The sequence below is a fragment of the Solanum tuberosum genome, unplaced genomic scaffold, assembly GCF_000226075.1.
Source record: "Solanum tuberosum cultivar DM 1-3 516 R44 unplaced genomic scaffold, SolTub_3.0 scf00040, whole genome shotgun sequence".
In the NCBI taxonomy this organism is placed as follows: Eukaryota; Viridiplantae; Streptophyta; class Magnoliopsida; order Solanales; family Solanaceae; genus Solanum; species Solanum tuberosum.
This window is the reverse complement of record NW_006238964.1, coordinates 2,148,866-2,174,275: the sequence shown is the minus strand read 5'-3', so window position 1 is coordinate 2,174,275 and position 25,410 is coordinate 2,148,866. Positions and strand designations below refer to the sequence as shown.

Genomic DNA, 25,410 nt, shown 5'->3' with positions numbered 1-25,410 from the left:
TCAATTTTTTGCATATCAATATGATGAAACATTAAATTGTAAAATGTCAATCAAAGTTTTCATAGTTTGACTCTAAAAGAGAAAACTATGACAATTAAAGTAATTTTCCCTCTGTTACTTATCAATGATTGGTATAATGAATTTACCATTTTACCTCTATTATTGATAGAGTTTTAAACATATTTACTAACTACATATTTTATTAATGAACTCAATGTAAATAAATTGAGGGTATAATAAAAAGAAAAAAAATTAAATTAATTAAAAATAATAAATAAAAAAGAAAATTAAATTAGAAAATATTTAACAAGTAAATAAACACGGAAGGAAGGAGCGTAAAATAGTTAAGAGTAAACTACCATTCATATCCATCATTATGATTTATGACCAACAATCCTTTACATTGATGTTATGTTACCCATTTTCTGCGTAAAGACAATTCAATTAAACTAGCAGATAATACTGTTGAAGTTTATGTGTTACAGTTCACACTAATTGTTGGGGAAGCATTAAGTATGTTTAAACCAATAACCAATTTTAATTTGTGGCAAATATATATTATCCTTTTATTCTTAATCAAGAAGCTTGGTATATGAATATTTTTTTCTTAAATATAAACTTAAGTTAATTAAATCTCAATACAAATAATAAAACGTTCAATAATAAAAAGTTACTAGTAGTTGAAGACCAAAATCACGTATCTAACAGTCAACTCCTACCGACCCCCCCCTCCCTCTCCCCACCCCCTGTCTTTGTTTGTTTTATATCCTTTAATTCATCTACACCCCACTCTTTATCTCTCTTTCTTCTACAATACACACACAGTCCTACACTCAATAAACTCACAGAGAGAAAGAAAAAAAAATCAACATCCATTTTATATTTATGTCTCTCATGAATCTCTTTTCACCATAATCCAATTTCTCAGCAAAAACAGTACCGTCATGGTAGTTGTTGACATGTCGAATAATCATCCTCCTTCTCATGAAACGAAAGATTTTTTCCCCTCTCCCGCACTCTCTCTGAGTCTCGTAAGTTTTAATTTCCGTTTTGTTCATAAAATCGCTCTTCAAGTTTTAATCGAATTAGCATGTGTAGCAGTAGAGGTAGAATTTTTACGAAGAGATTCATCAAAACTGATCTTATATATATAAAGTGTGATTTCAATTTTCAAATCGTTCCGTTTTTTCTAGCTCGGTCCTGAGTACATGTGTTTTCGATTTTATTTTATCCATTGATTTTTTTGAATTTGAATTTTTGAAGGCCGGAATTTTCCGAGATGGCGGCGGAGCGGGAAGTAGTGCCGGAAATATGGAAACGACGGAGGAAGTTGACGAAGGAAGTGCGGCGGCGAGCAGAGGAGGTCGGCCGAGAGAAGAAACGTCGACGGTTGAGATTAGCAGTGAGAATTCGGAACAAATGAGATCACGCGGTTCGGATGATGATTTAGAGCATGATGATACTTGCAACGAAGACGAAGAAGATCCAAACAACAACAGTAAGAAGAAGAAAAGGAAAAAATATCACAGACACACTGTTCAACAAATCAGAGAAATGGAAGCGTAAATTTCCATACAACTCTTTTCATGACTAGTTTTAACTTCTTCTTTTTTTGTCTTAATTCACCGCTAGAAAATCGTTAATTTCTAATATAACGCTTCATTACAATTTGTCTATAATTAGATAAACAGTCAAATACAAATTAATGAATGATCAGCTGTTAGTTGGAATCAATTGTCTTTTTAATTATTTTAAAAAAAAGTTGTGTCTGAAAAAATAAAAGTAAGGTTTGACATAAAATTATTAGATCAACCTAGATGCATGCATAGGGGATTATGCAATGAATTAATGAATTAAAACGTGCATGGTATAAATTAGTGATAGAGTTCTTAGTTTATTTTCTTTTGAGAACAATTTTTCTCTTAAAATTGGATATATGGATAAACTGGATGGGCGGAGCTGCAATTTTGCTTACTGGTTTGAAATTCGATAGCTCTAATTTAAATTTTATATTTACAAAAACGTTTAGAATTTCTATATAAATGATTTAATCGGAACTCAATAAACTATAATTTTGAGAATTAGAATCTATAAATTCAAAATTTTAACTTTATTTTGAGATAATTTAAAATGAATTTTATTTGACAGTTTATTCAAAGAGTCACCACATCCAGATGAGAAGCAAAGGCAGCAGCTCAGCAAGCAATTAGGTCTTCATCCAAGGCAAGTCAAATTCTGGTTTCAAAATCGGCGAACCCAAATAAAGGTACCACAGTAATTCTTATTTTCTCTCTAGTTTGATTTATTTGATAGTTTCTAAGAGTCAAATTAATTATTCTTTGACCGCAATTTTCTTAATGTGATTTTAAAAATATTCTGACTTATTAATCATGAAAAATGTATTTTGTCACAAATACAGTGAAATTGTCGAGAATTACTATACTATTCATGATTTTTACGATTAAAAAAAAATTCAAAGTACTAAATCTCGAACAATGAGTCACATAAATAGAAACAAAGAAAATGTGTGTATATATATTCCTCTATTTCATTTTACTTGCCCTGTATAAAAAAAAAAGACATTTCATTTTAGTTCTAATGTAACCTTTTTTAACGGTGTGTTAATTCAACACAGGCGAAATAATATGTAACGAGAGAGTGCATAATACAACTTTATTAAAATGAAATATAAATACTGGAATAGTGAGGATCGAAGTAGTGAATCTTTATTGGATATGATTATAAATGCTCACAGACCGTACGTATACCCCAGGGACGATGTAATTTTTGTCCTGAGTCAAGTCTTGTCAGGTCCTCTTATTAATTGTTGAAAATGTTTAAATTAATTTTTGCAGGCAATACAGGAACGCCATGAAAATTCATTGTTAAAGGCTGAAATTGAAAAGCTTCGTGAAGAAAATAAGGGATTAAGGGGAACTTCAAAGAATCCTTCTTGTCCTAATTGTGGATTTGCTAGCTCTAGCAATAATGCTCCTACTCTTCCTGCTGAAGAACAACAATTGCGAATCGAAAACGCCAGACTTAGAGCTGAGGTAATTTTAATATATAAAAATTTCCTAAATTCACAATTAATTTAAATTGTTAGACTTTTGAAATTTTAAACAATGCCACATAAATTGAGGCATGCATGCCAGGTATTTATTTAATCGACATGTTTATATTAAATTGTGTCAATCAATTACCATTTAATCTAAAAATTTCAAGTGTTCAAGAGAGCTAGCTTATTTTTCACTATAAAAATAAGGGATCAAATCTATTTGTTTAAAAAATATGTACTAAAAATTATTAACAAACTTATATATATCATTGCGAGGGACATGACATCTGTTCAAGTTCTTATTTGGATGCGAAACATAAACAAATATTTTTATTTTTTTTACTTTTAGAGTGACTATGAAATTTGAATTTAATTATTTTTGCTATCTTTGATACCATAGTAACTTGCATGAGATAGTTACACATTTCAATAGTTCAAACATGTACTTCCATCTTTTTAATTTCTTGCGTTGCTTTTCTTTTTAAGTCGTTTCAAAAAGAATATTTATCTCATTGTTTGAGAACTCTTTAATTCTGAGTTTTCACGTGACATATGTTTAAAATCATAAGATTGAAGGCTAGCTTTCTGGTCAAGCCAATACCAGGCAAATTACAACTCTTTAAATCAAAAGTTTTAATTACTTGTTTACGCTTCACTTAAAGTCAAAATCAGACAAACAAATTAAACAGATGATGGTTCTAATTTTATAAATGCAGGTTGAAAAGCTTAGGGCAGCATTGGGTAAATACCCATTAGGGACATCACCAAATAGTTCATCTTCATGTTCAGGAGGAAATGATGAAGAAAATAAAAGCGCTTTAGATTTTTACACCGGCATTTTTGGGCTTGAAAAACCAAGAATTATGCACATTGTTAATCAAGCAATGGAACAACTTACAAAGATGGCTACTAGTGGTGAACCACTGTGGATTAAAAGCTTTGAAACTGGAAGAGAAATACTTAATTATGACGAATACACGAAGGAGTTTCCTCCTGGGGACGTAAAATCTAAAAGAATGTGTATTGAAGCTTCCAGAGACACAGGAATTGTATTCATGGAGCTCCCTCGACTTGTTCAGACTTTCATGGACGTAGTAAGTTATCCAATTATCCTTATTTCATGATCGTGAATTTAATTTTTATATACTGATAGTGTCTAAAGAAAATTAAACTATCGACATGCTTTTAGTGTTGAGGCTTACATCGAAACAAAGAAAGAGGCCGTGTTGGCCAAGTCTAAGTAAGAAACTCCTAAAAGTGGAAATTAACAAGATTAAATATAATTTGATCATTCTGAACAAAACAATTCTTTTTATAAATAAAGAATAGGTATAACTTATATAAACCAACAACGTAAAAGAAATTTAAACTATCAAAGTCACCTGAAAAATGTCTGAGTAACTCCCCATAAAAAAAGCAGGATATGTAATGTTAACAATAATACATATTATCGACAAAGATGGATTTTCAATTTAAATTTAGTGGGTTCAATTTTTAAGATTTTTAGGATTGAATTCATTATAATATTAAAATTATGGATTCAGTTTTAATATTTGTTAAATTTTTAATAGTAATAGTTTTTACATGTATATATAGTTATATGAATCGAAAGTTATAAATTTAAATAAACCCACACATCCACCCCTATAAAAATTATTTTACACTAAGTATGAACAATATATTTTTTTAAATTCTGATCATTATTCATCTTCTTCTAATTCTTGGGTTAGCACTTAAAATATAAAATATAGATTAATAAAAAGATTTTAAATTGGGTAAACGTTTGAAACCCAAAACTTTGTTTTAAATACAAGCTATAATATATATATCTTGTTTATGTTAAATTTATTTTGTTATTGTTTCAGAATCAATGGAGAGAAATGTTCCCATCGATAATTTCAAAGGCAGCAACAGTAGACGTGATCTGCAATGGTACTGAAGGTGCTAACAGCTGGGATGGCGCAGTTCAGCTAGTAAGTAACCGTATTTTTTTTATTATGACTATATATATGGAGTATGTGTCAAATAAAAAAATATCTTCTTAAAAATATTTGGACTAGATTCCTCATGTTACAATTTTGGGGTTAGATATCAGTTGGAACCTTGACTGAATTGGACGAATTATGATTTTATCTAAAACAATATTTCAAATTTTTTATCTGAAATTCAAAATTTTGAATCCGTTTCGTTTATGGAAGGAAGATATATTTCATTTTGTCAGTTAGTTCTTAAATGACATATATATATATATATTTTTTGGGGGTAAAGATGTTTGCAGAGGTGCAGATGTTAACGCCAGTAGTGGGGACGAGAGAAGTGTATTTTGTGAGATATTGCAAACAAATGAGTGCAGCACAGTGGGGGATTGTGGACGTTTCTGTCGATAAAGTTGAAGGCAGCATTGATGCTTCTCTCCTCAAATGCAGAAAATTACCCTCAGGATGCATTCTACAAGAACAATCCAATGCACATTGCAAGGTCTCTTTCTTTCTAAACCCTAATTAGTTATTTTCTCCTTTCGTCCAAAAATAAATGTCGTTTTAGCAAATAAAATTTATCCTGAAATAAGTATAACTTAAGAAATTCAAGACAAAAGTTATACTTATTTTCGACTATATTCTTATATTCAAAAATCTTTTTTTTATCTATAGTGTTCAATTCTCAAGAAATGCAATACTAGTTATGCTGTAGTGGCATCGACTTTGGATCTTATGTTGGTGATTTTCACAACTTTTATATTCTCATGTTATACCGAGATGAAATTGTTTTTATTTTATTTTATGTGTTTAGTTTGATTAAGCATGAAGCGTATAAAAATAAAGAAAAAATTTGAGTTTTGTAATTCTAAACTAACGTTAGTATAAAAATCCAAATATCTTTAAATCTTGTAGTCTTAATTCTTAAACATGTCACATAAGATAATGAAATTAAATATAAAAAAGTGAAAATGAAAAAAAATATACACATTAAATTATACTAACAGATGTATTATACTTCGTGGTTGAAGTATATTCTAGATTTTCTGTACACAATGCTCTAAAGTTCTTATGGACATGCTAAATTCTAAAGAATTCCTGAAAGCACTGCAGGTAATTCACTGAAACTTTAATATAACCATTTTGGCAGATTGGATGAACACAAAACATTAATGAAATAGCCCCCCAAAAAAATGAGAAAATAGTTGGGCTGTGCTATGCATAAATATAACAATAAGGACAGTGTAGAATGTAGATGCTAATATTAATTTACGGTATTTTAACATGTTATAAGGATGACTGCTATTACGATCTAGTTATTATTTTTTACACTATCAGCGTATAGAAGTTGAACGTTGTCATGTTCAGGTGACGTGGGTGGAACACTTGGAGTGCCAAAAAAGCATAGTAGACTCTCTGTACCGTGTAACTGTCAACAGCGGCCAAGCTTTTGGCGCAAGGCGCTGGATGGCTACTCTTCAGCAACAATGTGAGCGCCTCCTCTTCTTCATGGCAACCAACATTCCTACCAAGGACACTACTGGTAATTTATCAACACACTTTTCTTTTCCATGTAGAATATTAGCTCGATTTTCATGACGAACTTTGGAAACTGTGTGAACTAATCAGGTGTTGCCACACTTGCTGGTAGAAAAAGTATACTAACATTGGCACAAAGAATGACTTGGGGTTTCTACCGCGTACTTGGAGCTTCTAGTTATAATACATGGAACAAGGTCCCTAGCAAAACTGGCCAAGAGGATATTAGGATGACCTCTAGGAGGAACTTAACTGATCCTGGTGAACCCCAAGGCCTTATTCTCTGTGCTGTTTCTTCCATTTGGTTGCCCGTTTCTCGCAACGTCCTATTTGATTTCTTGAAAGATGAAAACCATCGCCATGAGGTTAGTAACTTCAGTTAGCTCTTTAATTACATATTTAGTTCTACCATCTGAGATACCTTTGAGATTTTGACATTCTTAATGTCTTCTTATCGAAGTGGGATGTCATGTCAAATGGAGGCCCAGTGCAATCCGTTGCAAATTTAGCAAAAGGTCAAGACAAAGGAAATGCAGTCTCTATCCAAGTAAGTACCTCTCAGAGGAGACGTTTTGGTTTACCTCTCAATCCTTCTTTCTAATTGAATGGTTGGAACTGTGAATTCTATTCAGGCAGTGAAATTAAGAGAAAACAACATGTGGATCCTCCAAGATACTTGCACCAATGCTTATGAATCCGCAGTGGTCTATGCCCCAGTGGACATTGCAGGCATGCAATCTGTTATAACAGGTTGTGACTCGAGCAATATTGCTGTGTTACCTTCAGGATTCTCAATCCTTCCTGATGGCCTAGAGTCGAGGCCTTTTGTTATCACTTCTAGACCAGAGGACAGAAGTTCAGAAGGAGGATCCTTGCTAACAGTTGCTTTTCAGATTCTAACTAGCAATTCTCCAACAACAAAACTTTCAAAGGAGTCTGTTGAATCCATCAACAACCTTTTGTCGTGTACGTTGCACAAGATCAAGACAAGATTCCAATGTGACAATGGATATTAGTTCTTCTACGTAGAGAGATGCTAATTTCATTATACAGATAATATAGTTCTCCTCCATCCTTTTCATCTAAATAGACTGATGAAAAGGATTCAGGAACAATGCGTTCTTACCCCGTTATTGTAATTCCCCTCTCATCCAGATAGTAAAGGAAACTTGTTCAAACACAAAAGTTTACATACTATAAGAATTTCCGTCATCTCATGTGTAATTTTCTTTCCTTCTCTTCTTCATGCTTTATGTTCTATGTGCAGTGAACTTAAAGATTAACATGTTAACACCCCCCCCCCTCCTTTTTTCGTAATGGCTTAGAATCAACCAACAATAACGTACCCAATGCAATACCACTAGTGGGGTCTAGGGAGGGTAGGATGTATGAAGACCTTACCCCTACCTTTGAGGGGTAGAGAGGCTCCGCTTAGAATCAGCCAAGCTATATTAAACTGGATATAAGAAACGAAGAGCACCTACAACATTTTGCCAAATAAAGCATATAGAGAAAGTATTAAAACGTCAACAAATTATATACAAACTTTTATGCTAAATCAGGCAGTGAAGCTACAAGGTGGACAAAAAGGGACAGATTTACCCATTTTTAAACATCAATGTAATTCAAAATATGGAATACCAGGTTCGCGCTTTAAAACTGGACCCAAAACAGGGATTTTGAGGTGCATTCTTAAGGAATGGCTTTTTTTCATCATTAGAGTTCAGAGCTTTCAAATAAATCTCAGGCATGTCAAGTTCTTTTGAAAAGAAGATGTTAAGTACACAGGAGTAAGTTAAGCTTCATCGAATGTTTGTTGGATATGCAGATAGTGTGTATTATGTATCCCCTTATCCAGGTTCAGAATATGAGAGTCAAATGATGATATTCCCATTGATGCAGTTTCCCTTTCGCCTGTTGCTAAGGCATTGACGGTGAAAAGAGGAAAAAAAATTATTTCTCTCATGGGTGCAAAGATGAACAGCATTTACGCATATGAATCTGATAAAAGATCTAGCTAAAGTAGCAAAGCTTCTTGACTGTGCTAGAGCAAAAACTTGATCAAAATATCCTAATCTACATAAAATCAATCATTATGAGAAATTATTGACAGAGCATATTGCCTCTTATGATCATAGACTCATCCTTCTATCCAAGAGCTGGAAAATTAATGTTTGATAGATAATTATACTCAAGTAAAATACAGAGCACACCATTAATACAGTTTTCTTGGCAAAACAAAGACAATTTTACAATGCCAGCCTCTCCTCCAAGTTAAAGGCAACCTAATCTATGAATAATGTTTTCCAATTACAAAGAGAAAATATGAAAAAATTAAGAATGATCCAAGTGTTATCATAGATTTTACATTTAGGTTTCATATGGTTCATTCTTGCAGTCAAGGAAAAATCAAAAAGAGAAAGCAACCTTCAGAAGACACATTTTCAGACAATTATCACTAATATTATCTCTTAGTGGCATGATATGTGTTAACGACGTTGGTCAAGAAATTCATTGGTTGTACATTTTTATAGTTCCAAATCCCAATCAATACAGAAGCAAAAATGGCATTGCAAGACAACAGATCGAAGTTGAACTTCTGTTATAACTAAAACTGGACTAGTACATGGCCATCAAGTTCTGAAATTCTTGCACCATCATAAAATCACTAATTTCCTCAATTGATCTTGTTCACTAATCCACATGAATCACAAGAATTATGCATTTAACTATTTAGTTAGAACTCCAATACACTGCCCGTAAAATGAAGAAGCAAAATACTAAAGTTTCCAAAGTGAAGCTAATTCAAAGTTTTTGTCTTTGCAGAATAACAATCTCTGTAGTTTAAAATCCGCAATGAACACTTCAGCTACATTAATAACTCACTACAATACGGTTCAATTCCGGGTCAGGTCTAATGAAGTTGAAATTCGGGGTTCACAGATAAAGAGGATAAAATCAGCAACAATTACAAAAGCATCAACCACAATTGAAATCTAATAAACTCATTATCATCTAAAAATCACTCAATTAAAATACATGATTATCATGAAAACATAACAGAAACCAACAGTGAAACAAAAAGAAACTGAACAGTACAAGATTATAAAGTGCCCAAAAGAAAGCTCTCACTCTAACTCGTCTGCAGAGATTCAAGCGGAAGCCCAAGTTCCTGATTCTCTTCCTCCTTAACCTTGGGCTGGTTCCTCGGAGGTACAGGTACAGCAACGAAGGTCTTGGTCTTACTAATGGGCCTACTCTTTTCAAGCTGAACATAATCCCCAACTTGAAATTGGTTCAATGGGTCATGAGCTTGGTACTTCTTCTTCTTCCTAACCCTACGTTTGTACTTTGGGTGAGGAGCAAGACGAGTAACTTCAACAGAAACTGTTTTGTCGTTTGTGGAGCAGACGACTCGGCCTTGCATTGATCTCATGGCTCGAATTGGAGGCAAGAAAGCAGGGGGAGAAGGTTTTTGGGAAGTGATAGAGGAAGAGGGTTTGGAGAGACGAGAAAGAGAAGAGGAGCCATGGAGAAAAGGGGTGGAAATGGTGAGGGATTTGAATTGGGAGAGGAGAGGAGAAGTTACAGACATTGTGTGAGGATAACACAAAAGAGATGAGGGAAAGAGGAAGGATATAGATATACCCTTCTTCTTGCTAGCTTTTTTTTTTAATTGCCTTTAAAATTTTAGGTTAATTACATTTGATACCCCTATATTATGATTTTATTTCAAATACATCCTCTATATTATAAGATCAAACACATGCACCCCTCACATATTATGAAAATCTCATGCTTATATTTTCTTATTTTAACAACTATTTAATGACATCATCTCCATTTTATTTTTATTGAATTTCACTTAGCATATCATTTTGAAGAAAAGTCAAATGAAAATAAGTACTAAAGTGACTTTAATGAATACAATTTGATAAACATAATAAAGTCTTCTGATTTTTTGAATTTTGTGTTTGATCAAATAGTGTCACGTAAATTGAGACAAGGAGGATAGTTATTAAAAAGACCAATCCAGAGATGTAGCTACATTGAGGAGAGGGGTTCCAATTGTCATATTTAAACTGTTGTAGAAATCCCTTTTTATAAGATTTTCTTTTATTTTGTTACATTTGAACTATTGAATTTTCTTGGTATAAGATTTCCTTTTTTTGTTTTGTTATATTTAAATTGTTGAATTTAATTCCTATAACCAAGTTTACTCCAAGTGTGGTGGATCGTATGACATATATGAAGTCTATTCAAGTGATGTTTATAAGCATATTGATGTAGAGAGTATGTGAGTCGATCCACTCAGTGATCTTGCTAAGTGTTCGACAAGACTCTAGTCAGTAGTCTCTATACAACTTGTTGAATTTCTTTGTACAAGGAAAACTTTACTAAAGCAGTGAAGGGAGCTCAAAATCATTTTATATTAACAAAAAACAAACAAACAAATTTTATAAGTAGGGTTTGGAAAAGGTAAAACAAATCTTTTATTTATCAGGGAATAATCAAGTCTCAAGAGCCTGAAATCATTGTCCATCACGTCTCAAAATATCGAGTGAAATTTTAGTAAGAGCGAATTTTTTGAGTTTCCTATCATAGCATACTTTTGTTTGAGACATATTTCAGTTATAGAGAAACATGAATATATATAGCTTATTAATGCTTAATTTGTTTCTAACCCCATATTTTCTTAAATTAAACTCCGTATCTAGTCAAATACCATCACATCAATATCTCTTTAATAGGAATAACTTACTGAACTTTTTTATTAAAAAAATCACAAGGGATAGGCTTATCCAGTCTATGACACGTGTCCCCATACGAGTGGAATTTTAATCTCTAGAAAGATACCCAATTTGCCATATGTCCTGTTTGGATCCACCCAAAAAGATCAAAAACCGAAACGTATCGACATTTGTGCCAATTGCCAGCCCAAAATTTGAATTCTGAAAGTAGTAGTTTTGTTAGTTTGTTGAAGTGAAGAAGAATGGCATCTTTGGCAACCCTTGCTGCTGTGCAGCCAACTACCAACATTAAGGGCCTAGCTGGAAGTTCAATCACTGGAACTAAGCTTCATCTCAAATCATCTCGTCTCAATTTTAACCGCACTAAATCCAGGTAAATTAAGTGATGCCTTCTATACTTTTTTTGTGATTTCCAACAGGTAATTACACTTTAATTTATTTAATTATATATACTCGCGTGGCGGTCTATCTCTTTTTCCTAAGCCGAATATAGTAGCATTTGATAGTGGATGACGGTGTGAGTTGAACTTACTAGAGGCAGAGCCAGGATTTTTAGTTTATGAGTTTTGAACCACAATCTTTTTCGCTTATTTGTAGCTTTAAAGCTGGTTCCATCCTCACTTCGTCTAAAAGCTTAAGCCATTAGTGAAAAACATAAGTTTTAATGAAGAGAGAAAGGCTCAAATATGTTATCAAACTATTAGAAATGACTCATCGTTAAAAGTTTGGCTCATTTATGTCATCGCATTACAAAAAAGAAAAACCTTTCCCATCAAGAAAAGTTTTTCCGAAGTAAAACACAATCATGGTAGAATCTAGATAAAGTAAGAAATTCAGAGTGAATCTCTTTGTTAGTTATGTTGGTTGGAAGTTCAATTTAGTTGAAAGAAGAAGTTAAAAAAGATTTAAGTTACTCTGTTCATATAGGCACTGAAAAGGGGGTTGAAATGATACTGGATGTATTTATTGCTTATAAGCATAAATTGTGATGAGATTAATTACATGTTTGTATAATAGGGCTGGTTCTGTTGTTGCCAAATATGGTGACAAGAGTGTATACTTTGATTTGGAGGATTTGGGCAACACAACTGGCCAGTGGGACTTGTATGGATCAGATGCACCTTCACCATACAACTCTCTTCAGGTACTTTATTTTCGTCTGTATCGTCGATGAATAAATCATGTAGTTCAATGGAATTTGATCTGTTTTGTAAGTTTGCTGTATCGGTGTTTGGTACTTCAGTTGACATTTTTCATGATCTGTTTGGAAAAGCAATTGGAGTGCAATAGGATAAACATACTAATATCGACGTTTTCCATAACCTTTGGGAACAGTACACTTCAAAATTATAATCTTATTAATGTGAAACTATCAAATGTACTGTTATACACTTCTACTAAAGCTGCACATGCCTGTGTAGTAACTGTGTTGCCTGCTGTTTTGTGTTTTGTAGAGCAAGTTCTTTGAGACATTTGCTGCTCCATTCACCAAGAGAGGTCTGTTGCTCAAATTCTTGATATTGGGAGGTGGCTCTACCCTCGCCTACTTTAGTTCCACAGCATCAGGGGATATCCTACCAATCAAGAAAGGCCCGCAACTTCCACCTAAGCTTGGGCCACGTGGCAAGATCTAATTGCTTTTCGACCCAATTCTCAACTTTCAATTTGTAATTGATGTATGTGCTCCCAGTTTGTGTAAGTATAATTGAAGACTTCCCATTACTACAATTTTATATCTTATGGTGAATTTGTAGCATTTGCTTTCTTAGTTGATTGATGGCTCAATTAACTATTATTTGTTTATATGTTCTCACCTATACTTCCTTTAGTTGAATTAAAGGGAATTAAGATAATAGTTTAATTTGAAGGGGAAATGAGGGAGGGGATTACAAGATGGGGAATTGAACCTTACCAACAAGGTGGAAAGTTCGTGTAGTCAACCAACTGAGCTACTAAACTACAAACCAGATAGACTTATAAACTACAGATCATATTTATTAATAGATCTGAAAACCAGAGGTTATTGAAGGTAAAAGGTCAGCAATTCTCATTGTTGTTCAACAACAAAGTGACAACGTGTACTGAGTAAACGGTTTCAAGAACTGCCACAGACCCATTAGGTCTACTAACTTATCCCTACTTACAAAAGGAATGACTTTAGTGAAATCCTAGAGTGGTTTGATTCATCTCGATATGTACACTTGACGCCGAGCTTTCTTAATCTGATGAAACTCTGTCCATCAGTCCTTGCCTCTGATGATTCAATCAGTATATTCTGATGTGAAGTCATTTAGTGGCGTGCTGTTGGACTTCTGGAACCAGTCAAATTCTCTAGGTAAGAAACTCTCTTGTTAGTAACTATATTTGGAGGTTTGCTTAGAAGCTTTGCATCACTCTCTTTTGATCGGATTTCTTCCTTCGTATCTTTCTCCGTGTCTTCATCTCCTTCTCCCCAACCCATGAAATCCAGTAGTGTCATTGAATTTGGTGTTTCTGCAGAGCTAAGCTTCTCTACTTCTTCCTTATCATTAAATGTTCCATCTGATACTCCCAACGAATCTCCCATTGGAAACCTCTTTACTTCTCCATTTGAAGGATCATGGGCCAGATCATCTGCCTGCATTACATCTTCAATTCGCGACATGACTGTGAATGCCCTGCTTTCAATTATTCTTGAATAGCTTTCTAAAATGGCTTGCCCGATATCCTGTAAGATAAAAAAGATAATAGGTTATGATCTTTTGAAGTCCAAGAACTGGATTTTCTATTAGGTTGAATCCTTCCGTGAAGTCATTACGTAATCATAGAAGAAGCAATGAAACAAAGTTGCGAAGCAAGAAAAAGCATATGGATGTTCTGAAGCATTTTGTAGATTTACATCAGTAAAATGGAAAGATAATCAACACGGGTCCTTCTTACTCTGTTGTACTGAATTTTGCTTATGTCTAGTGATGATTGAGGAATTCCAGGGAACCGATGCTTAAGAATAAGAAGGATAGTTTCTGCTCTGTCTTCAAATAATTCTCTTTTCTCCATACTAACGGCTGAACTCCAGGCTGACTTCCCATCTTTTGCAGTCATCTTTCTTCTCCAAATAATTACAGAAGCCTCAATCCTGTTCTTGAGGTCTAGAATTTTATGTTCGGAGGACAAGTCCATAGTTGAAAGGAAGTAGTCCGGATCAAAGTATTCATCCGTGATGCTCCTGTATATTGAGTCTCCAAGGCTCGCTCTCCCATTCTGAACACACACACACATAACGAGTAAATATTAAATCAAGATCATAAGCTTCCGGTTAGCCAAACTGATGAGATTCTAGATTTCAAAACTTTCTTGTACCTTGGGTAAGGATTCTATATAATTTTCAGGAACCTCCATCTCTGTAAGAACTTGAGCATTTATGGCGAGGGCTGCTTTATGAACTTGGTTCACTGAATCTTTCTGAAATTGCAGCCATTTCCTAGTAGTATCCGACAAACCATTAGGAGGAACCTTAGGGGTAGGTATCCACCATTTATCATCTTTCCTGGCGGTTTTACCTTCATCATCTTTGGATGTATAACAGATTTCAGTTTGGTCTTTAAAACTATCTAAACAATCCTGTTTGTTGTAAAACCAAACATAAGCATAACTAAGCGTAAACTACATTATTTAAAATGACATAAGCTAACCAAAAAAAGAGAAATGAAAAGCAATGCAAAGAAAGAAAAGAAGTTTTCTCCATACCAGAAGCATTGTATCTAGCTTACGCAATGCTGGAATGTTCATTTGAAGATCAGTTCTCTGCTTTGTCACCATAATCTGAAAAAGTAAGCATTTGATGCTCTTGTTAGTTTGTTCATAATATAAATGACTGGTGTGAAGAGGAATTTTCGAGGAGAGACAGATGTATACCTCCATAATTGTTCCGTCTTTTGATTTTTGTTTAGAAGCAACAAATTCAACAATATAATCTGTAACAGATAAAAGCCAATCAATTTCTTTTCTCCACTTGGCTTTTGTCTCTAGTTGCATGGGTTCTAATCTCTTCTGTTCCCCAAACGCCGAAGCTGTGTTTTGTGAAAAGAAACAAAACATCAGAAGGAAAAACAAAGGTAAACAATGAAACCTTCAAATGATCTCTGTAGAAAAAATTCAGATACCTGCAAGGTTTGTAATTGCATTTGACAGCGCCAATGCTGATGAAACACCCTTTCCTCCGCCAGACATATCCTCACCAAGGAGCAACTTGGCAAATTTTTCCTTCATCATGTCCATATCTGAGTAGGAATTACAAGAGTATGTTCGTCAAAAATATGGCCAGACCAACAAAAAAAGAAAGAGACTAAAAACAACAAATTTTGATATTAGAAATACATTCAAAATCATTTCAGCCAAAAAAATAAAAAACAGAATACCAATAAACCCCAAATCTGGCAATATATTCTGGCATGTCTTTATATCCTTGCAAGCAGAGGTGGACCTAAGGAGAGCAAGGGGTCCATTTGAACCTCCTTCACTAAAAAATTACATTGTATATACAACATCAAATTCTTTTTTTTCATATCACATATGTTGAATTTCCTAGGCTTCTTAGTGTGTTTGTTTCTTTATACTTTGAATCATCCTAGTGACAATTCTGACTCTGTAATTACCGGCAAAAATTGTAGAATGCACATAAAGGAGGGGTATAGGGCGGGAAGAAACAAAAGCAAAAATCTAGGAGAAACAGAACAATTTCTTTTTGCCATGGATAGATAAATTGAAATATTTTTGCCAATTTCCAAAATTTCAATCCTCTAAACTTTTTTTTCTTCAAGTTGAAGCCTAAAAGGGGACAAACGATACTATACAAATTCATTTTCAAAGAAAAGAAGATAATGACTTGCCTGAAGGCGGGCTGTTCTCTTTGACGATAGCAGAGGCTGAATCGTCTGCTTTATTAATATTACGTGCCTTGATGGTCTCTTTACGGGTAAGTTTCCACCCATTAATATTTTGAGATTCAACAGCAGGAACCTCTAATTTCTCTTCCTCTACTGCTCGAACCATATTTTCTGATTCAAGCAAAATAAATAATTAATATAATGTGTATTACACGACGAACTTCGAGACCATAAAACAGGAAATATGATATGGAGATGATGAACAAAATGGAATTTTTTTAGAGAAGGAAAAAGGGGTTCAGCAGGCGCATATGGGAAGAAAAAAAGAAACACAAGTTTTTTTTGTTGATGGAGAATGAAGAGGAGTCTTTGATGTTAGGCTCTCTGTTTTTGTGAATGGTTGAGAAAACGTGGGGTGCATGTTTTTCTATAATGAAGGATGAAGACAGATCACTTCTCTTTTGTCTTGTTTAGCTAAATTTTTAAAATTTCCCCTACATTTAACTTTCAATTAAATAGAATGAGTAATTTTCTTCTCCAGACTATTTTTTAGAATGTGTAATTTTGGTATCGAGACTATTTTTTAGAAGTATATTACCTCAAATATGGAATAACGGTATGAGTTTTTAACATAATGCATGGTATTAAACAGTGAAACGGTTAATGATTTTAAATATTTATAAGCAAAAGCATAAAAAATACACATTTTAATAAATATGCTTAATTAGATATTACAATGACTAAAGTTAAAATTTAATAATAGCTAAGGTACCAAAGGATGGGTGAATATTAGTGGGAGGCCTTCCATTCCCAAAAATAAGAATCACGATAAGGTCAAATATTGGCAAATCTGCTGCAAAATTTTTAAAAAAAATGTGTACTTGTATATTATCTGTATTTTTTAATTTAAAAATGACTTCTTTTTCCTCCTCAATTCAAGTAGGAAGTTGATAAAAAAATAATAATTAAAAAAGTGGTTGTCTCCAAGGTTGTGAATGGCCTTTTACTTTACCCAACATAACTGTTTCGCACGACTTGCTTCTGGGGAAACAATAGCTCAATCTTATGAAGGATGATTAAAGTGTTTTGACTTCTATTCACTAATAATGCAAAAACTTTAATTATTAGATTATTTAAAAGCTACGTGAAATTTCTTACAGTAAGCAATATTATGGAGTAATTTGCAAGCATCACTCTAGTTGTTATATTACTTTCATTTTTTTAGTTCGTTTAAAAAAGAATAACGAAATCCTGACAATCTTCTCTATCTAAGTCCTAGATATTTTGATGGTGAGTAGGTTTTTCTATGACATATTTAAGATATTTTACATATTTTTAATTTAATATTACAATTTTTTAAAAGTATTCTTTGTGAACTCTCAGCTACCAACACAAGTAGTGAGATTCATACTCTCTGCAAATTCGCCTACTTCCAAACACAAGCACGAGAAATGGAATCTATAGGAGTGTTAATGACATGCCCAATGTCACCATACCTTGAACAAGAGCTAGACAAGCGCTTCAACTTTCTCCGGCTCTGGAAATTCCCCGAAAACCAAAAAAACCACTTTTTGAAGTTGCATTCAGATTCCATCAGAGGAGTCGTCGGAAACGCAACAATCGGGGCTAATGCGGAGTTAATCGGAGTATTACCGAAGCTTGAAATAGTATCAAGTTACAGTGTGGGACTGGACAAGATCGATTTGGGGCTTTGCAAGGAAAAGGGAATCAAAGTCACTTATTGCCCAGATTTGATCACGGATGACGCTGCAGATACTGGAATTGCTTTGATTTTGGCAGTTCTGAGGGGGATTTGCAAATGTGATAGCTATGTTAAGAATGGCATTTGGAAGAAGAACGGTGATTTCATGTTGACGTCCAAGGTCAGTCAGTCTCCTCTGTCTTTTTCTTTTTAGAGTTTGGGCCAAGTTTCGATCTGGTCCAGCCCTAACGTACGTATATTTGTTGGACTATTTTTAGACTATGAAATATGGAGCCTAACAGTGCACCGGTGACTGGCCTACCATACATTTATGCTCTGACATTTTTGTCATTCTATTTTACTTAATTTTATTATTTAATCAGCAATAAAGTATATTTAGTGAATGATGTAGGCACTTCAAAATCGAATCGAAATCAATAACTCAAATCGAATTTTTTTATTGATTTATCAGTAATGGGTTATTGGTTTAGCGATTTTGATAACGGTTTTGATTTTTTTGTTATTGGGTTATCGGTTCTTAACGGTTTGTGGTTTTTTCTTAATGGGTTAACCGATAACCCGATAGTAAATTAAATAATTATATTTATACCATTTTGTATATAAAGTCCTTGACTTAAAGTTTGGTTTCCTACTTTTATTTCTGGTTGTCTCAAACACTTGGCTATTCTACAATGTAAAATTGTTTCTTTTTTAGCAAGATGTAACTTGTGAACTCATGTGCATGGTTCATTTGGTTTGTCACCTTGTTTCTAAGTGATTTTCAATATTTTTTTTTGTGTCAAATTTTAACTGTTAAACCAATAACCGAACCAATAACAATCAATAACCGATAAAACAATAATTGATAAGTCAATTTCTTAATGGTTCTATAACAGTTTAACATCTCTACAAATCGATAACTAATAATCCAAACCGATAAACTTCAAAATCGAACCGAACCGATCGATACGCAGCCCTAGTGTGATGTTAAGATATGTATTAAATTTTTAAATATCCTTAATAACATTTCTAATTTTGGCACGATCATTAGCATAGGTAATGAAAAATTTAAACTTAAGAACTCATAATTCTCAATTTGAATTCACCTTTCACCTTATTGATCATTGGACCACATTTTTGGACTCGAATAAATATCATATAGTAAAAAAAGTAAAAATAAATAAATCTGAGGATTCGATGCTCCAAGTAGGTACAACTATATTAATTTGATATATAGTTGGCACCACACATCTTGCGCAAGTGATCAACTCCTCATAGCAAAATAAACGAGTCCACTAGTATCACTCCACACAAGAAGAACCACAAGAAAAAATGGAAAGCATCGGAGTGTTGATGGCCTGTCCAATGTCATCTTACCTAGAACAAGAGCTAGATAAGCGATTCAAGCTCTTCCGATTCTGGAATGTTCCGCAGAAGAATGAATTCCTCATTCAACACGCTGATTCCATCCGTGCTGTCGTCGGCAACGCATTCGCCGGCGCTGACGCTGAGCTCATCAATTCCCTCCCTAAGCTCGAGATCGTTTCGAGTTTCAGTGTTGGTTTAGATAAGATTGATTTGAACAAGTGTAAAGAGAAGGGGATTAGGGTTACTAATACTCCCGATGTTTTGACTGAGGACGTGGCTGATTTGGCTATAGGGTTGATGTTAGCCGTCCTCAGGAGGATTTGCGAATGCGATCGCTACGTTAGGAAAGGCTTGTGGAAGAGCGGTGATTTCAAGTTGACTTCTAAGGTTCGCCAAGTTTCAATCCATTTTTTTTGTTGTTCATTTTCTGCCGCTTTTATATTTCATATATTATGTCAGTATCCCATAGTCTGATGCCTGTGAGAAAGGCACATATAATTGAAATTTTGATGATTTGCTGTTTGAAGCAAAAAGATGGGAAATTTAGCTATAAAGCGACCAAAATATTACTATCTGCGAATTTTTGGCTTTACTGGTGTGCTAGAAATATATGTTTGTGTCTTGGAAATCAAGTTCTTCTACTTTTCTTATTCGCTTATGTAAAGGAGATGGTGTAATCTTCACCGTAGATGTAAAAATTCAACCGTATTGGTTCCTATGTAGGATTGAATTGTGCCAAGTATGGTTGCAGACTCTGACCTGTGTCAATTGTCAAGGCATCTTATTCCTTGTATTAATTGATATTAATGTGCTCGAGGCCAATGAAGTATCTAGTGGTTATCTGGATTTCATAGCTTTTGTATTGTCAGTTGTCACTTTGTTCACATGAAAAATATGAAGAATGCTAATGAATCCTTTGTAAAATATAGGTTGTTGAGTTTTTGCAGTAAATTCTCTCATTATCTGGTGTGTCTTGATTTATCTCAGGAGCTTATTGCTTAATATTGACCTTTGTCCTTTTGAACTATTTGATCATTCACTGCTATGTCTAAAAAGCTTCTCTGCTTCAATAACACATCTGTGGCAATATGTATATCCTTGAGTTGCTCGATGTTTTAGATGAGCTCAACAGTTGTCCATAACTTGTGGTCATTTTAGAGGAGCTATTCCATAATAGCCTTTTATTGTTGCATATTATGTTTCAGCTTGATGTACTTCTAATTATTGTATTGCTACGAGTACATGCAGCAAATTAAAGCACTTCTTTATTTGGAAAATTTATATTAACAGTAAGTCTTTTGCTAGCTGAGAACTTCAGTTTCCTTAGGATGAAACTGTAAATCATCTTATATCACCATCTTGGTTGTAAGTAATTATCTTGGAGGTGGTTCCACATTAATTGTGAGAAGCTATGGCCACCATACTAGAAATTGCTGGTTGTTCTTAATAGAACTTTTTGGAGCCTTTTTCTGCAGTAACACTCTGGTTATATCTGGTAAATGAACTGAGAGAAATGCGACCATATTGTTCATCCAATGATGTATTTACCAGAGATTCACTCATATTCTTAATGTTGAACCCATAAATTTCTAATTTGTTATTTTCCCTGGACCCCACATTGTGGGATTACATTGGGTATGTTGTTGTTGTATTTGGCTAAATTATATGAATTTTTGACCACTGGGATGTATTTCAATCTTTACCTGATTGCCTTCTATCTCTTTTGCAGTTTAGTGGCAAATCAGTGGGTATTATAGGATTGGGAAGGATTGGCTTAGCAATTGCTAAGAGAGCGGAGGCTTTTGGCTGTCCAATCAGTTACTACACGAGATCAGAAAAGCCAAATACAAATTATAAGTATTATCCAAGTGTAGTTGAGTTGGCTTCCAATTGCCAGATTCTGGTTGTGGCATGTGCATTGACTCCTGAGACTCGTCATATTGTCAACCGTGAAGTCATGGAAGCTTTGGGATCAAAGGGGATTCTGATTAACATTGGCCGTGGTCCTCATGTTGATGAAAAGGAGCTTGTATCTGCTCTTCTTGAAGGCCGATTAGGGGGTGCTGGCCTTGATGTGTTTGAGAATGAGCCTGAAGTACCAGAGCAGCTTTTTGGCCTGGAGAATGTGGTCATATTGCCTCATGTAGGCAGTGGCACAGAGGAAACACGCAAGGCCATGGCCGACCTTGTCCTTGGGAACTTAGAAGCTCACTTTCTGAACAAACCGCTGTTAACTCCAGTGGTTTAAGTATACGAATGGCTGCAAATAATTATTGTTTAGACCTTACATTTGCTGCAGCAACTAGGTTCTCACTTCACGTAGGAGCACATTGTCTCCTGAACTTTCGACCAAGTATTTCATGATTGTTTGAGTGTTTCAACTTGCTGTCACTGTTTGTATCTGACTATTTTCCATCTTATGTCTCCTTAACGTAATTAATACTTTAACAATAACAACAGTGACGGTTTAATGGGAGAGCTCAGTAGAGAATTCATGATCAAACTGGCAGTATTGTCGGGTGGAGAGGCCTTCCTGTGATAGTTTTACAATGATGCGGGGAAAATACTTTTACTAATTCAGATTGTCGATCCAATCTTGAAGATTGACGCTTGCTTTGAATATTTCAACTTTTTTCATTCAAACTTTCTGGGTGTCATCAAATTGTTTGGAAATGGACTAGAACTTGGTTGAGAACTCCCCCAACTTTCGTGCCAATTGCACTATATATTGTTTTGTTAAGAGCACAATCTCCCTTTCTTATATCTGTAGCTAAATTTGATATAGGTAAATCCTTTGTGTTAGCCCTAAGATCGTTATTGAAAAATTCAATGAGGGGAGAAGAAAGATTTTAGACAACACCACCCTTATTTTATAGTATTTGTGTAAGGATAAATCTATGATATTCCAAAAAACCAAACTTTTTCAAAGAGAGTTCCTTTGGTCGGACTTCATTTACAAATTTGCTAGGTCGGTCCTTTTGTGGTGGTAATCAGAAATGGATGAGATAGTAGGGGTATTATTGATGCGTCCATTGTCCAATTACATCCAACAAGAGCTAGCGAAACGTTTCACCCTCTTCAAATACTGGGAAATTCCATCTGAATCTCTCAAACTGCACTCGGACGTTATCCGAGCAGTGGTGGGGAATGGAGTTCAGGGAGCCGACTCTGCTTTAATTGATTCGCTGCCTAGATTGGAAATTGTATCGAGCCACAGTTCTGGGCTTGACAAGATTGATTTGGTGAAGTGCAAAGAGAGAGGGATTAGGGTCACTTCCGCACCCGATGGTCCCACCGACGATGTTGCAGACACGGCTATTTTACTCACAATCGCAACTTTGAGGAGGATTTGTGTAGCTGATCGCTTCGTCAGGAATGGGATTTGGAAGGAAAAGGATTTCAATTTGACCGCTAAGGTACATTTTTTGGCCTTTAGGTCCAACTTTATCTCTCTACTTCTGATTGTAATTCAAAATTATCCTCCATTATACTTCATGTTGGCTGTTTCCATTAGGGTTAAGAGACTATTTGCTAACGACAAAGATATGAATGACCCCGAAGTGTTATGTGCAGATAAAATTTGGATATTTCGTATACAGAAGGTCTTCTTGACCATTTTTTCCCTTAATTAAAGCTGGTCTGATGCTATATATTGAGCCCAAGGAACATTACCTGCTTCTCATGATGATCTTGTGTATTTTGAACCTATCTTATCTTAGTTTGCTCTTTATTTTCCTTTCAGTTTAGCGGCAAATCAGTAGGCATTGTAGGCTTAGGGAGAATTGGTTCATGTAATGACCCTCATGGTCATTTCTGTGTCTTGCCTTTTGTGTGTCGTTTAGAGCGTTCCTATAGCAACCCCAAGTCATTTATGACTTGCTGGGACTGACAGTTCGGTCACCTGGTCGTTCGTTTGGTCTTGGTGCGAGTTTTTGTGTTTTGGAGCTGATGAACCTTGAATAATAATTTTCGATCAAAAGTTCAAGGAGATGACATCAGAATCCAATTCTGACGATTCCATCAGCTCCGGAAGGGTCATTTTAGGCTAGTAGCATGGTCGACATGACTCCCGAGGTTTTCAGTGTGAGTCGGTGCGATTAGGCGTTTTAGCCTTTGAAATTTGGCTTAAGTTTGACTTTGGTCAACATTCTGAGTAAACGCGCTCAGATGAGAATTCCGTCAGTGTGGTTAGCTCCGGAATGTCGAGTTTGGTCTAGATTGACCCTTCTTTTGTGTCTGGAGGTTTTCGATATCTTTCCGAGCCCTTTTGTGGGTTTTGACTTAAAATGGCTTTTGGAAGTGGGACCCACTTTTTATCGAAATGACCTCTGATGGAAATTTCGACTACGCCGTTGAGTCTGGAATATCGAATTTGGTATGATTGCATATCTCGTTTGCGTGCACGGGGTTCCGAACGAGATCGGAGCACCCCGTCGGAGTTTTTAGTTTTTGAAAAAGTTGCAGAAAATCTGCTATTTATTGCAGAAAAATCAGCCAATATTCCAAAGCTTCAAACCCTCATAATTCTCTCATCTCTCAACCGATTTGGGCGATTCAAAAGGCAAAGTTGTGAGATTTTTTCGAGGACAATGCGTTGGTGAGCTCGGATAGTGATTTGGAGTCCCCGTTTGAGGTAATTTTCGAAAAACACCTGCTGCCAGACCCCTTTTTGTGAGTTTGATTTTGGGAAATTCTAAGACTTGTTTTCTTAGCCATTTTAGATCCGATTTTGGTGAATTTTGAGGCTATCTTGAGTGGTTTTTCGAGGAGAACATTGTGGTGTTGTTAGATTTTACTGTAGACCACTCATTTTTGGTAAATACACTGCTGTCCCGTTTCTATTTTTGAGAAAAATTGGGTTTTAGTTGCTTGTTGATATTGTGTTGTTCCCGAGCCCCGAATTGTGTCCCATTTTGGACATGAGCTGGGAAAACTGGTTAGGACCCACTTTTGAGGTTAATTTCGAAATTTTCTGCACGGGTCCCACGATTCCTGTTTTGACTCCAAAATTGACCCGTCTCCGTTTGTTGTGATTTTGGTGTCTAAACGACTGTAATAACGTTGTGACTCTATTTTTGATAGCGGGGCAGTGTTTCGAGGACTTTCGGAAAGGAAAAGCTCCGAAGAAGTGATTTTGGAGCGCGTGTGATCGACGTTAAGGTAGGCTACGGTTTTCCCTCTCTTAGATTGAGCTCGAGAATGTGAATGCATGTTGATTAGTTGGGATTTGGGTTGGGTAGTTATTGAAGCCTACATAGGTGTTAAGAAATCATGTTTTCGGCCTATTTCGGGAATTATCGGGTAACTGTGAGCATGCTTTGTGTTATTAACGGACCCTCCTCGCTATGTGGAGTACTTGCATGCTTAATTACTGTTTATTTGAAGCATGTTGGACCTTAGCTTAGGTTTGACTAGGGCTTGCCTTAGAAATACATGATTCGGATCCGATAGGCCTTAGTTTTGCCCCGACGTCGCTCGGCCGGCTTAAATCCCTGTAGACTGGTGTAGCAGACTTGAGTCTGATAGTTTGGGCCTTAGTTAGGCGATACTCTTTGTCCGACTATAGTTATCCTTATTTTCCCCGATGTTACGGCTTCACGAGTTACATCGGCGACACTAGTTCTACTTCGCGATTTGAATTTGATTTTTGATTTGGTTCCAAGGACTTACATTGATTGGCTAAGTATGGACGGCGTTCCATGGACATTTATGAGTGTGGATCGATTAAGACTCTTTCAGCAGCTACATTGGCACCTTTATAGAGCATCCAGTTAGAGTTCCGGCCTCTATCCCCCAGATACTTATATAGAGCATCCGGTTAGAGTTCTGACCTCTTATACTTGTTACTTGTGATTGGTTACTTAGGTACTTTTGGTGAGCATCCGGTTCGAGGTCCGGCCTCCGTACTGTCAGATTCTACTAATTAGGGTTGAGGTTCTGGTTTGATGTTCTTCGTTCTTGGGTTCTTTTATGCAATTCTCTATAGTTATAGTTTTTATCTAGTGTACTCGTCGGGCTTATGGGGGTCCGTTCGGGTTTTTATTTAACTTGCGCACGAGTGTACCTTCTGGGCTTATGGGGGCCCAGTTAGGTGTAGTTAGATTATAGATTACTTTAGTTAGTTCTTTGTACACTCGTGTGCATTCCATTG

At 35.2% G+C, this 25,410-nt stretch overlaps 7 protein-coding genes across 7 annotated transcripts in view; 5 read left to right on the top strand and 2 right to left on the bottom strand.

The window, feature by feature from the left end:
• Positions 1-803: 803 nt before the first annotated feature.
• LOC102591633 (homeobox-leucine zipper protein GLABRA 2) lies at positions 804-7,784 on the top strand. The gene is made up of 11 exons (XM_006343018.2): positions 804-1,031; positions 1,264-1,562; positions 2,149-2,266; positions 2,856-3,053; positions 3,775-4,152; positions 4,924-5,031; positions 5,327-5,536; positions 6,403-6,577; positions 6,664-6,938; positions 7,034-7,120; positions 7,206-7,784. Exons 1-11 carry the CDS (start codon positions 945-947, stop codon positions 7,587-7,589), a joined length of 2,319 nt encoding a protein of 772 aa, XP_006343080.1. The 5' UTR covers positions 804-944; the 3' UTR covers positions 7,590-7,784.
• Positions 7,785-9,547: 1,763 nt separating this feature from the next.
• Positions 9,548-10,211, bottom strand: LOC102591306 (30S ribosomal protein S17, chloroplastic). Its single transcript, XM_006343017.2, has one exon. It carries the CDS (start codon positions 10,166-10,168, stop codon positions 9,707-9,709), a length of 462 nt encoding a protein of 153 aa, XP_006343079.1. The 5' UTR covers positions 10,169-10,211; the 3' UTR covers positions 9,548-9,706.
• Positions 10,212-11,454: 1,243 nt separating this feature from the next.
• Positions 11,455-13,113, top strand: LOC102590963 (photosystem I reaction center subunit VI, chloroplastic). The gene is made up of 3 exons (XM_006343016.2): positions 11,455-11,697; positions 12,342-12,468; positions 12,779-13,113. The coding sequence occupies exons 1-3, from the start codon at positions 11,567-11,569 to the stop codon at positions 12,956-12,958; spliced, it is 438 nt and encodes a 145-aa protein (XP_006343078.1). The 5' UTR covers positions 11,455-11,566; the 3' UTR covers positions 12,959-13,113.
• A 57-nt stretch (positions 13,114-13,170) lies between these two features.
• Positions 13,171-16,605, bottom strand: LOC102590614 (rop guanine nucleotide exchange factor 12-like). Its single transcript, XM_006343015.2, has 7 exons — positions 16,193-16,605; positions 15,467-15,583; positions 15,219-15,373; positions 15,051-15,125; positions 14,664-14,924; positions 14,244-14,564; positions 13,171-14,031 (listed from the first exon to the last, which is right to left on the bottom strand). The coding sequence occupies exons 1-7, from the start codon at positions 16,353-16,355 to the stop codon at positions 13,615-13,617; spliced, it is 1,509 nt and encodes a 502-aa protein (XP_006343077.1). The 5' UTR covers positions 16,356-16,605; the 3' UTR covers positions 13,171-13,614.
• A 1,035-nt stretch (positions 16,606-17,640) lies between these two features.
• LOC107059799 (glyoxylate/hydroxypyruvate reductase A HPR2-like) lies at positions 17,641-18,105 on the top strand. The gene has a single exon (XM_015306803.1). The coding sequence runs from the start codon at positions 17,641-17,643 to the stop codon at positions 18,103-18,105; it is 465 nt and encodes a 154-aa protein (XP_015162289.1).
• Positions 18,106-19,142: 1,037 nt separating this feature from the next.
• On the top strand, positions 19,143-21,673 carry LOC102590277 (hydroxyphenylpyruvate reductase-like). Its single transcript, XM_006343014.2, has 2 exons — positions 19,143-19,646; positions 20,989-21,673. Exons 1-2 carry the CDS (start codon positions 19,224-19,226, stop codon positions 21,505-21,507), a joined length of 942 nt encoding a protein of 313 aa, XP_006343076.1. The 5' UTR covers positions 19,143-19,223; the 3' UTR covers positions 21,508-21,673.
• Positions 21,674-21,803: 130 nt separating this feature from the next.
• The window catches only part of LOC102589963 (hydroxyphenylpyruvate reductase-like), a 7,704-nt gene continuing 4,097 nt past the window's right edge, over positions 21,804-25,410 (top strand). Inside the window, exons 1-2 of the mRNA XM_006343013.2 lie at positions 21,804-22,675; positions 23,002-23,050. Of these exons, the coding sequence (XP_006343075.1) occupies positions 22,256-22,675; positions 23,002-23,050 (469 nt within the window). The 5' untranslated portion in view covers positions 21,804-22,255. The remainder of the gene's footprint in view (positions 22,676-23,001; positions 23,051-25,410) is intronic.